The sequence below is a fragment of the Diceros bicornis genome, chromosome 14 (genome assembly GCF_020826845.1).
Source record: "Diceros bicornis minor isolate mBicDic1 chromosome 14, mDicBic1.mat.cur, whole genome shotgun sequence".
NCBI classification, from domain to species: Eukaryota; Metazoa; Chordata; class Mammalia; order Perissodactyla; family Rhinocerotidae; genus Diceros; species Diceros bicornis.
In genome coordinates this window covers 10749657-10762242 of record NC_080753.1, presented here as the reverse complement: position 1 = coordinate 10762242, position 12586 = coordinate 10749657, and the positions used below count along the sequence as shown (strand labels likewise).

Here is a 12586-nt window from a genome sequence, read left to right as displayed (position 1 = left end):
TCCCACTCGATATAAAGCTCTATATTTTAACATCCCCCATTCTATACTGCAGACTGATACTGTCTCAACACAAGGTTGACATGAGGGAAGCCATATTGTAGAAAAGAAACCATACTGTAACTCTGAATGACCTCTGACTGACTAACCCAGCTGGATATGCACCCTCTAGGAGATCTAACTGCTCTGTAGATTTTATGACCCCTGCTTGTGTATGTACCTCCCAGCTGTGATAAGACGATAACTTTGTTCTTTTGAGTTCCTTAGGAATGTGATGACCCCTAACAGAGAGTCTATCTGGTGTGGTGACTCCAAGTCTGTAACATTAGAGGGTTAACATTCCTAACTCCCGTCCCTATAACTGTCCTATATAACTGCTTCAAGATGCTGTGCCCCCCTTGAGATGGTTCTTTAGAACACTAGTCCACCATCTTCCAATTTGCTAGCTTATCGCTTAATAAAATGCTCTTTCTCTGCCACCATCTTGCCTCTTGACGGATTGGCTTTTGTCTCACAGTGAGATTGTGCCCTTTGCGTGGTCCTTTGCGTGGTAACAAGACCAATGAGAAGTTCAAAGAACAACTGTTTTTAATGTATTCGTCTCTCCCCCCAGCCGGAAAACAATCTATTTTTAATCATCAATTTCTCACTTATCAATAATTTGAAAAGCATCTAATTATTTCTGAATGCTTTAGTCTGAGATACATTGCCAAATGCTTCAGCAGGAGAAAATTTTGCCCTGAAACGTCTATCTAGAAATGAAATATCTTACATGCTTGTGTTTGGCCCATGGAACATAATCCATATAAACAAACAATACTTCTCTTTGATTGTTCTAATATTATATGATGAGAAAACAGTTTGACAAATTTTCACTGAATTGAGAGGTTAAGTTTAGATGATGTAAAGAGACAATCATACTCTTGTCACTAAAAGACGACGAAGCCCCCTAGAACGCTGATGGGGGAGGAGGACAGCACTGAACATGTGCATATGCACCAAGATGCTGTCAGCAGAGGAAACAAGCAGCAGGGTCAAATATGAGCCTGAGCATGCAAGTCACAAGAGCAGAGACTCTGAATTGCAGGTTGTGATTGGCGGGTGAGAGTGATTTCCCATACAAAGTCAGCTTTTTTAATAAAATTAACACATTTTGAGTGTTTCTGTTTATTTGTGGACTACTCAGTGATAAAATATTGTCACTAAAGTGTTTCTTGATTTTAGTAACTAAAAAATCATTTTAGAAAAAGGTACAAAACACACTTTACTATAAGAATGTTATTTAAGTGCTTGGTTTTCTTAGAAGTCAGACAGATCTTAGAGAAACTCCTTTGTATCTTAAATATATTTTCACATATTTCTAGAAAATTATGGCAGAGAGAAGTTTTACAGTCTTAAAATAACATAGCAGGGGCCGGCCCCGTGGCTTAGCGGTTGGGTGCACGCGCTCCGCTGCTGGCGGCCCGGGTTCGGATCCCGGGCACGCACCAACACACCGCTTCTCCAGCCATGCTGGGGCCGCGTCCCGCATACAGCAACTAGAAGGCTGTGCAGCTGTGACATACAACTATCTACTGGGGCTTTGGGGGAAAAAATAAATAAATAAAAATCTAAAAAAATCATTTAAAATAACATAGCATATGGATTTTATTTTATTATTATTTTTTTTGAGGAAGATCGGCCCTGAGCTAACATCTGCCAATCCTCCTCTTTTTTTTTTTTTGCTGAGGAAGACTGGCCCTGAGCTTATATCCATGCCCATCTTCCTCTACTTTATATGGGACGCTGCCACAGCATGGCTTGACAAGCAGTGCATCGGTGCGCACCCAGGATCCGAACCGGCAAACCCTGGGTCACCGCAGCGGAGCGCGGGCACTTAACTGCTTGCGCCACCAGGCCGGCCCCAGCATATGGATTTTAAACAAACAAAAGCAAAATTATGTACAATTAACAATGGGAAAAATGTCAAAATGCCTCTCTAAATAATAGAGATACATATAGTCTTTCTTACTCCTCCAAATCCCTACACTCAAGTCCTTACCACAGTGGTTGCCAATGTGGGGTGTCAAGACAGTGCAATGGGGTACAAGAACAAAATGTTAGAACTTCCAGTCATTTTTATCTTCCACTTAAAAATTTTATATTTTGTGTGTTTCATAATTATACATAATTTGATAAGATAGTAATATGTGTATGTAATTTATAAATATATGTGCATCTATGAGGGGACATGCTAAACATCACTTGATGGGGTGCATGATCAAAAAAGTTTCAATGTCTCTAAGAATGAAAAATTTCCCTTCTACAGAATGGCTTTAGAAGAGCCAAGTTTCATCTTTCTCTTTATCTAAAATTTCTACTCAGATTTAAATTCATGCTCTCTTTGGGGTGAAACATATGTCTAATCATCTGCTGTGTTAAGTTGTTTTATTTCACACACAGAGATACACAATCACCTCAAACCACACATTAAATATTGTGAAAAGCAGCAAAGTCAAAACAAAAAATGCAATATGACAGTAAACAACATTTATTGATAAGCCATGGTGCATTTAGTGTAAACTAAATACTGTGAGTACACACAGCAATCAGCAACAGCTCTTCTCTCAAGAAATGCCCCACGCACATGTGAGAGGGCACAAAGGCACCACTGTGACTGGATCTGGTATCACTAAAGAACTGGACTAATCAGAATCCTGTGAGACGAAAGAGTTCTAGAAAATGGAGAAGTGGGAACACTGTTTTAAAGCGCGGCTCTTATCCTCTTAAACCCATGCTCTTGCTTTTGATAAAGTCAGAGAGTCTAATTTGTGTGTGTGTGTGTGTGAGGAAGACTGGCTCCAAGCTAACACCTATTGCCACTCTCCCTCTTTTTGCCTGAGGAAGATTGTCGCTGAGCTAACATCTGTGCCAATCTTCCTCTATTTTGTGTGTGGGACACCACCACAACATCGCTGGATAAGCGGTGTGTAGGTCTGCACCTGGGACTCGAACCCACAAAACCTGGGCCGCCTAAGTGTAGCCCGTGAACTTGACCACTACGCCACTGGGCTGGCCCCTCAGAGAGTCTATTTTGGCCACAGGTTGAGAGTCTAGCTCTGCTCAGTTCAATCAACCACATGAATCTTAAGTTCTACTTTCTGCAGTAAATATTACATAAATAAGGAGCGTTTGTTACACTGTCAAAGTATTAAATTAAAATTTAAATATACTCTTCTGAAACGACACAGCCCTCTCTCCCAAGATTCTAATACACCTGTCAAAGAAGGCATGCCTTCTTCTGGGTTGAGAGGCACCATTTCACAGTGAAAAGACAGAAGTAACACACTATACACCAGTGAACGTTTTCTGTCTATGCCTTCATTTAGAATTTAGCTGTGACACAGGAAACAAGGAAATGATCACTCACCCAGTGTTTTCTGGATATCATTCTTGGCTGGAAGTAAAGATCCCCTGGCATCCAAAAGCACTTCAGCTGTTTTTTTCAGTTTCTCTACAGCAACCTGCTGACTTGATATCTGTCCTTGCAGAGCCTGGAGGATTGAATGCTTCAATTATACTCAGGAGGACTAAATAATAGATTTCCAATATGAAAAAAAAAATGATTTACAGTAAAATAAAGTTGAATTGGACAGAGTAAACTTTTCGTCATTATCAACTTACTCCAGAGTTCTTAGAACAAGGCCAATTACAGTGACATTAGCAAAAGCATCAGCCACTCAGGATAACACAAATTCAGTGTGGAAAGAAATCCTTAAGTGTATGTTCATGATAACTGGCCTGATTCTGATCCTGCAACCCTCTACCCTTATCCTGAGTTCCCCCCTAACACCCCCTTCTAGGCTTTGCACGATACCCCCACTACCACCAGAAAACAAAAACAAATGAACAAACAACAAAAACCCTTTGGGACCATTTCTGACTCTAGGTCAGGAGATAATTAAGGACTTCCCTTTCAGTAGATCCTGACTGAACACTAGTCATATTTATTTCTCTTAATTCAATAAATGTTACTTAACGTCCAACAAATTAAAAAAATCTTGCTACATTTTGTGAAAACACAAAAATCAAACAGACACGAAGTTTACCCACAGGGACCTTACAGTCTAAGGCAGGAAGTGATAAGCACCAAAGGTGAGTAAGAAAGTGTTGCTGGGAGTTGAGAGGAGGAATAACGGGATGAAAAGGAGGGCTGCCTCGAAGGGGTGGCGTTGAGTTGGGTCCTGAAGAAAGTGTGGATTTGGCACACAGAAGTAGAGAGAGAGACATTTCCCTGCAGAATGAACAGAAGGAACCAAGATGAGGACAGACACACGAGAGGAGCAGGGGAGGTCCCCTCCGGTCTGAGGATGTGTATGGGTGAGTTAACAGCAATAGGACTGGAAAGGCCTCAAATGCCGGGCGAAGGGGTTTACATTCGTCCTGCAGCAATGGGGAGTTGTTCAAGGCTTCTGAGGAAGGGGCTGATGTGCTCAGAGCTGTCTTATGGGAAGGCTGAATCCGCAGCAGAGTGTGGGATCAATTAAATGGGGAAGAAATGAAGCAGGTAACGCCAGTTCAGGGGCAACTGTAGCAGGAAGAAAGTAGAGAGGACCTGTCTGGGCTGGGAAAGCAGAATTGGTTACGGAGTTGGGAAGAGTCCACAGGACTTGATCACTGGTTATCTCAAGCTGTGCTGTCCAATATGCTAGCCACTAACTACATGGGGCTTTTTAGATTTAAATTAATTGAAATCAAATAAAATTAAAAACTCAAATCCTCAGTGGTACTAGCCCCATTTCAAGAGCTAAGTAGCCAGACGTGACTAGTGGTTACCATGTTGGACGGAGCAGATTACAGAGAATTTCCATCATCATTAAATGTTCTACTGGACACCACGCTTGAGAAGGCAGGAACTAATGAAAGAGGAGATAAGAGAAGCATCCAAACTTTTTGAGCCTAGGTAATTAATGGAATTCGTAAGCAAAAGTAGGAGCAAGTTTAGAAGCAAAAGAGAGTCTGTCTGGGAATTCATGACTTTAAAGTGCTTTTACGATCCCCACAGAGAAAGAAACAGCAAAGCTGGAAATGGAGGAGACGGAACACAGGCTGGAACTAGACATAAAGCAGTGGAAGTCAAGATCCATGATGAGGCTGCTAATGCAGAAAGCACAGAAATACCCAGGAAGGAGGCCATATAGAATCACGGGGAGCACTTACAGGTGAGTGAGGCGGAGAGGAAACCAAATGCGATCGTGGATGGAAATCGCCCAGAATTAGTCTGTCCCCAAAGTTTAAAGGAAAAGAGAAAGTGGAAAGGCTAACAGAGTCATCTGCTTCAGAAAGGATAATATAACCTTGAATTTGCTGAATAGAGGCTCCTGCATTTCTCTGAGGAAGCAGATGCAGTTCAATGAGGAAAAAGGGGGTAGAGGCAGACACCACGGCTAAGTCTTCCAGAAGTTTGGCCCTGCGTTCCTAACACCTCTGACACATCTCTGTCCAAATGTGCTGACTGGCCACGTGGCCCCACGCTTGGCTTTCTTTTTACTTGAGGTACGCAAACTCCTCTTCTAGTCTTGCATTTGGATTTCAAATGCAAATTCCCATATGCCCAACTGTCGATGAACTCATCCCTGGCCGTGGGCCCAGGTTTCCAAACGCCTCTTGAATGTTTCCATCTGGGTGTACACAGTCACCTCAAATGCAAAAACCTACACCTGTACATCCTCCTGTGGTTGCATCTTATTACCCAAGTACTAAACCCCAGGCTCCTCCTAGACTCTCTCTCACCCTCCTTTCCACATGCAAATCAACCATCAAGCCCTGACTATTTTACCTGAGTCATATAATTTTTTAAATAGGACCTTTGCTCTGTATTTCTGGATGACTGCAGGATAATCTCTCGTTCACCCAAAAAAAGCATCCCGTATTCCCTGACTCCAATCTCTTCTCTGATATAGCCTCACAATGTGTTTTATCTAAAATACATATCTGACTATATCCTCCCCCTCTTCAAATTCTTGCAGTAGCTTCCCATTGCCTTCATAATAAAGGCAAAGACTTGAGCATGCTATAAAAGGTCCAGTGAAATCTATTCCTTAACTCTATCTTCAATCTCATCTTTCTCCACCACCTGTTCTAGAAATGTCCAACCACACAGCTATTTCTTAGCTATTTGCTCATGCGAGACCCAATGTCTTAATATCTCTACATATCAACCTTCTTATGTAACCTATCCCCTCACCCTGAGCCTGGCTCTTATTCACCCCTTAATATTCAGCTGGAAGCCTTCTACCTTTCTCCTCATCCCTAGTTGAAAGTACTCCCCTCAAGAGCTCCCATAAATACCCTGTGCATATCACTGGATTTATCTGCCTCTTCTATCAAACCGTAACCTCCTTGAGAACTAGGAATTCATCTGTTATCACTGCCTAGCACAGTGCTTGGCACATAGGAGGCCCTGATAAAAGTTTCTGAAATAAATGAGTGAATGAAAAAGTAAATAAATGAAGATATTAGGTGTAAGATCTAAAAAGTATCTCTTCTATTTCAGCCTTCATTTCAAACTAAAACAAATGCCTAAAGCCAATGGCAAAAATTCCCACAACTGACTTTCATATCCAAGAAACTGTGATGATATCCAGGCAGTGTGTATATGTCAAAAGGCCCCCAAACTATGGTCAACATGGGATCTGTGATCTGGATACTAGATCCTACAGTTGTTCCAAGAGGCCAAAGCATCTGCATCAGAATGGATCTGTTTGGGAAATTCTCCCAGAGGTTTAGTTACAGAAACTATAAGAAATTCCTCAAGACAGAAACTTTGCCTAGAAGCAGACTGAACTCTAAGCCACAGGGACAGCTTACTCACATTTCACGGTTATTTAGGAGATGAAAGGTTAAGGGCACCTCCAAAAAAAACATTTTTTTAGAATGTGAGTTCCCCAAGGGTAGATGCAGGGTTTTAACACCTTGGTGTCTTCACAAAACCTAACAATGGGCCGAATACATAAATGTCTACCGAATGAATAAATATATGTAAAAGTTATCATGGTTCTATAAAAACATCCAATACCAAAGATGGCCTTACCTACCATCTTAAAACTTAGAATAGATTATAAAAGAAGCATCTCTTCTTTACCTCTTCTCTTCGAAACAGCCCATGCCTTTTCTCTCCATAATTATGTTTAAGAGAGTCACCAGTTTTAATTCCTAACACATATTAGATGATAATTTAGCTATAGTAGTGGTATCTAGCACTACCTTGGAATAAAACTGTAAAGTATTCAAATGGGTACCATATACTGTTTTTAATGGATTTCAATGAAATTAAAACATGCAAGAAGCATTTGTGACAGAGCATACTGCAAAATGATGACCTTGGCCTCCTTGCCTGGACCAGAAGAGGGTGAAGTTTATAAAGCCGTGGGCACTTGTCCGGCTGATAAAAGTTTCCTGACTTAACCCCACTCCAGAGATCAGCGCAAGCCTGCAAGGTCGACATGTTGGTCAACATGATCCAGCCCACGCCTAGTGCCACACCCACGCCTCTAGACTGGCCCCAGAATCTTGTCTTTCTGTGCCTCACAGGGGGCTAAAATCTTGTTTTGTCCACTGATTTCCCTGGAAGCAGATCTTGAAGAGTTTCATCATGGCTCAGTGGTCTCAGACTGCTGACAACATAGCTAACAGTTCTTCGAATAATAAACATGCTGTTGGAAAGAAATATTTCAAATGAAATAATTGGGTACCCCCAAAATTGCATATATTATACAAGAGAACATAAGTAGAAGTTAGCATTGTAAATGTAGAAAAGACTGATTTTTTTTGTGGTAGTCTTATGTGCTTATACTATCGTTAAAAGAAAAATAATTGTAAAATGTTAATAAAAAATGAAGGAAATGGAGACTACCTAATCCTCGTAAAAATTTACCTTCACCACAAGCTGAGATCATCTGCAAGGAAAATACGTACATACGCCAGGAACAACTTTAATTGCACATTTAACTTTTTAAATTATGCTGTGGCTTAATTAGAATTCACTCTCCTTTGAGACTTTGCTCTCTTTTTTACATTTCTTTGGCTGCCTTAGGACTAGAGGAGTCTTCTTGTGCAGCACATACCAAGTAAGCATTCCTCTGTTTACAATTAACACATGTGTCTGTTTAATTAAAAAAACCACAGCATTCTTTTGGGTTTGTTTTTTTTTTTTTGGTTCTAGTTCCATAAAGATTACTTTCACACAAGATGTAATCAGTTTCCTAACATAGATCTAACCTAAAATGTGCTATTTCTATTTTATATACTTTCCTATATTAAAAATACCTAACTTCCTAATTAAATGTAATAGAAGCGTACCTCGTTTTACTGCGTTTTCCTTTATCACGCCTCGCAGATATTGCATTTTTTATAAGACTCTCCCCCAGCAAAAGGATTATGACTTGCTGAAGGCTCAAATGATGGTTAGCATTTTTTAGCAATAAAGTATTTTTTACTTAAGGTACGTACATTGGTTTTTAAGACATAATGCTATTGCATACTTAATAGACTACCATATAGTGTAAACATAACTTTTATATGCACTGGGAAACCAAAAAATTTGTGTGTCTCACTTCAGTGTGAAATTCACTTTACTGCAGTGGTCTGGAACGGAACCTGTGATATCTCTGAGGTGTGCACCTGTATAAGTCATCTTGATCAAGATTTTAAGCTATTGGCATTTCCTACCAAAATAATGGCCTAATTTATGTCACAGCCTCCCTTCTGCCCCTACCACATATACTGTCCTTGGACAAGGAATCAAGTGGGAACTGAAAACTTAAGTCAGATGTGTTCTTGTGCTTGTGGAAAAGAGAGAGAAAAAAAAACAAACAAAAAAACCCAGGACTGGGGGGCCGGCCCGGTGGCGCAAGCGGTTGGGTGCGCGCGCTCCGCTGCGGCGGCCCGGGGTTCGCTGGTTCGGATCCTGGGCGCGCACCGACGCACTGCTTTGGCAGGCCATGCTGTGGCGGCGTCCCATATAAAGTGGAGGAGGATGGGCACGGATGTTAGCCCAGGGCCGTCTTCCTCGGCAAAAAAAGAGGAGGATTGGCGGATGTTAGCACAGGGCTGATCTCCTCACAAAAAAAAAAACAAAAAAAAACCCAGGACTGAAAATGCACACCCAGAGGAAGGAGGCAACCCCTGGAGGTTGCATCAATCTAGGGATGCTGACCTGGCCCAGGACATCTGCCTGGTACCTAAGGCAGGGATAGGCAAACTGTCCAGCCCCGGAAAGAAGTAGTGCCCTCCATCCTCTTCACCTCCCCACCTGTCTCCTCCTTCCTCTCATCCTACACTTCCATCCCATGCTTCCATCCCCCTTCTCTCTGCCTGGGTCTTAACCTGCCACATTTCACCCCAGGGTATGATTTAGCTTTCTTTCAGGTGGAAGTCTCCACTCTCAGGCAATACCTAACATTAAGCTCACCCAATAGAGTTTTCCTTGTTAACAACACAGTAATGATTTTTGACTCTGTAACTAACAGATGCAACTGAATTCTGAGAGGCAGTTGTTTAACTACCAATACAGTGTTTACTTTCTAGCTCTGGCAGCAATAAGCTACGCTACCCATATGTTAAAAGGAATCACAGAAGAGATTTATGAAACTTTCAAACTCAAAATTATTGGTCATATGGAATAAGAATAAAATATGCCAAAAATTATCTCCCCTTACCTTAGGATTTTAAAATATGCTTAAATTTAAGAAATAGAATAGAGACTCTCTCTGCCACTGTGGGTATGGCTGAGACTTCCACAACTATGTAATTCCCACATTATGCCTGCACTTTGGTAAGATCAGGTAGACTTCCTGAGAACTGTGCTGGGTAATAACTGCAGTTTGTATCTCTAAGAATCATGGGGATACTCAATAGGAACGCCAATCCTGGTCCTCAGCCCTGAATGTGACAGCGACAACCCTTCTGCCCTTCCTCCTGTCCATTCTTGAATGAGTATTTACGAGTACCTACTATGGTCCAGGTACTGCTCTAGGCACTGGGGATACAGCAATGAACAAAACAGACAAAAACACCTGCCCTCCCGGAGCTTAATTCTAATGGAGGAGAAAGACAACAAACAAAATAAGTAAGTGTAAAGATAAACGAGTGATCCAGACAACACTGGTTCTTGTTTGGGAGGAAGGAGCGGTGGGACGCAGGTAAGAGCCATAACAGCAACGTCAACCAGTTACACATCAGTGGAAAAAACCATCTCATTAGAAAGAGAAATGAATGGACTGTGGAAAACTAGAGTCGTAACTCCCTCTAGAGAGAGAGTGCACCTGTCCCATCCTCTGTTCCCCTTCCCTGGGTGAAACTATAACAGAAGTGTGGGTAAGCGGAAGGGTTTCAGGAAAACTACTGAAGGGCTGGATGGATCTCTCTCTTTTCTCCTTTTTTTTTTCTTTTTACCTTGGTCTCTTCTAATTGCCTTTGCAGATTTTTAGGGTCCACAGCAATGGGCTCAGATAAGTGTCTGCTCGCTGTGACTTCGAAGGCCTGGAGCCCAGAAAGAAGTCCACAGGAAGCATCTTCATAGTGTTGATATTTATCCACCAGATCTTTAAGATTATTCCCAAGGACATTGCACTAAAAAAAAAAAAAAAAAAAATTCGAAACAGAAAAAGGGTAGAGGATTAAAATCCATGATTTTTATATGTGTTAAATAACCTTAGCACCTATGAGTGATATAACTTAGAAAACACCAGACTTCAACCAAAGTTCATGAAATAAACTATAGGGCTAAGATTTTCTCCTTTCTATGAAGAAGTATCCTCTAACAAGCCAAAACTCACCATAAAAATGAAGAGACAGTGCTAGATTTCTACCAATTCAAAAACATATTTACAAGGGCTAAGTCTTAATCCAGAATGAAGGATTTAGGTATCAATCATCAGAGGAGGCTGACCTATGTATTTGATGGAAAGGTTTTCGAGGTGCTTAAGACTATATGCTGCACAAGCTTGATTAACACAAGCAGGGCAAATCCTCTAGGTCAGAACAACACAAAGGCCAAGAGCCAGTGATGCTCTTCAAGTGATCTGTGCAACCCGGTCGGTCCGTTTCCGGTCGGTCCGTTTAGCTTATATTGTAAACAGAGAAGTGTTTTCTTAACTTTGTTTCTTTTTTTAAACAAAACTCTTTTACTTGTCCACAAGAATAACAGAAGCTGAGACAGTCTGTTAGCCAATAAATATTAAAATAATACACTGATCAGGGGCCGGCCCGGTGGCGCAAGCAGTTAAGTGCGCGCGCCCCGCTGCGGCGGCCCGGGGTTCGCTGGTTCGGATCCCGGGCGCGCACCGAAGTACTGCTTGGTAAGCCATGCTGTGGCGGCGTCCCATATAAAGTGGAGGAAGATGGGCACCGATGTTAGCCCAGGGCCGTCTTCCTCAGCAAAAAAAGAGGAGGATTGGCGGATGTTAGCTCAGGGCTGACCTCCTCACAAAAAAAAAAAAAAAAAAAAAAAAAAAAAAAAAAAAAAGAGAGAAAAAAAAAAAATAATACACTGATCAAACAAATCTGTAAAACAAACACTTGTATATTTGTGTAGGGAATTATCTGAGATGAAACTTCAGTTCTCAAGCTGAGAGGCTGCAAATTAGCAAGCACTCTTTCCGCTTAGAGCCGAAACAGAAACGCCACCTGCTGGTCAAATTGGGTTTGAGAGCTAGGGTGGCCGGGAAATCACCCTCCAACTAAATAACTTTAGGCTCCTAATCTTTAAACACATTTTTCAGAAGTCAAGCAGATGAATAAGACTGAAAGAAGTAGGATGAAACTACCTTATTTTCTCTGCTTCAGTTTTTAGATATCTTGCTTCTAATTCCAAAACAAAAGTTAAAAGGACAGAGTGAAAACTATAACAACAGATTCACCTTCCTCTTAAAAATTAAAAATAAAATTACCTTGGTGTAGAGAGACCTGAACCGATCGGTAGCATGATCCAGTTTGCTCTGGACTTCTCTGTGGGTGGCAGAAGTGTCGATATCATCCCGGCCGGCCTTGCCTCCACCATCCCTCCTGCTGCAAGATTTGGCTGCTTCTAACACTCTGTTTCCAGAAATGGTGATGTACCTCAAGTCTCCTTTGTGAGAAATTACATCTTCTGAGAAACTCTTCTGCCTCTTCAACTTGGCCATTAAACCAGCGACGTCATCTGCACCCGCCTCCAGGTTCTCGAGTTCTTGCTCTGACTGCTGCAGCCAGTGTTCAAACTCGCTGTAATCAGCGTCAAACTTCTCCAACTCCTCCTGCAGAGAATGCGTCAACTTCATCTTCTTCTCCGATGCAGCCAGCGCGGTTTCATAATGCGCCTTCAGTTCTTCCATGTTCTTTTGGAGTTTCTCCTTTTCCTCGGGAGAGAGATAGTGGCCTTGCTTCTCCAGCAAGGCTTGGGCAGACTGAGTGGCCACGAGGACGGCTTGGTGCTGAGAGACGATCTTCTCATGCTGGGCCTACGTGAAGACAAACGGACTGTGACGTTACAGCAGTGGGGGGGTTGCCCTGAGGCTGTAGGCGCTCCGGTAGCCTCAGGACCCACAGACCTACAGGATCCACAGCCGGA

The 12586-nt window shown here is 42.0% G+C and overlaps 1 protein-coding gene across 17 annotated transcripts in view; it reads right to left on the bottom strand.

Moving 5' to 3' along the window:
* Nucleotides 1-12586, bottom strand: part of DST (dystonin) — a 441352-nt gene that overhangs the window by 107055 nt on the left and 321711 nt on the right. For all 17 annotated transcript variants that reach the window (XM_058554118.1, XM_058554104.1, XM_058554107.1 and 14 more), the window contains 3 exons: nucleotides 11928-12476; nucleotides 10432-10608; nucleotides 3407-3530 (listed from right to left, as the gene is read on the bottom strand). In XM_058554118.1, coding sequence (XP_058410101.1) covers nucleotides 3407-3530; nucleotides 10432-10608; nucleotides 11928-12476 — 850 coding nt within the window. The remainder of the gene's footprint in view (nucleotides 1-3406; nucleotides 3531-10431; nucleotides 10609-11927; nucleotides 12477-12586) is intronic.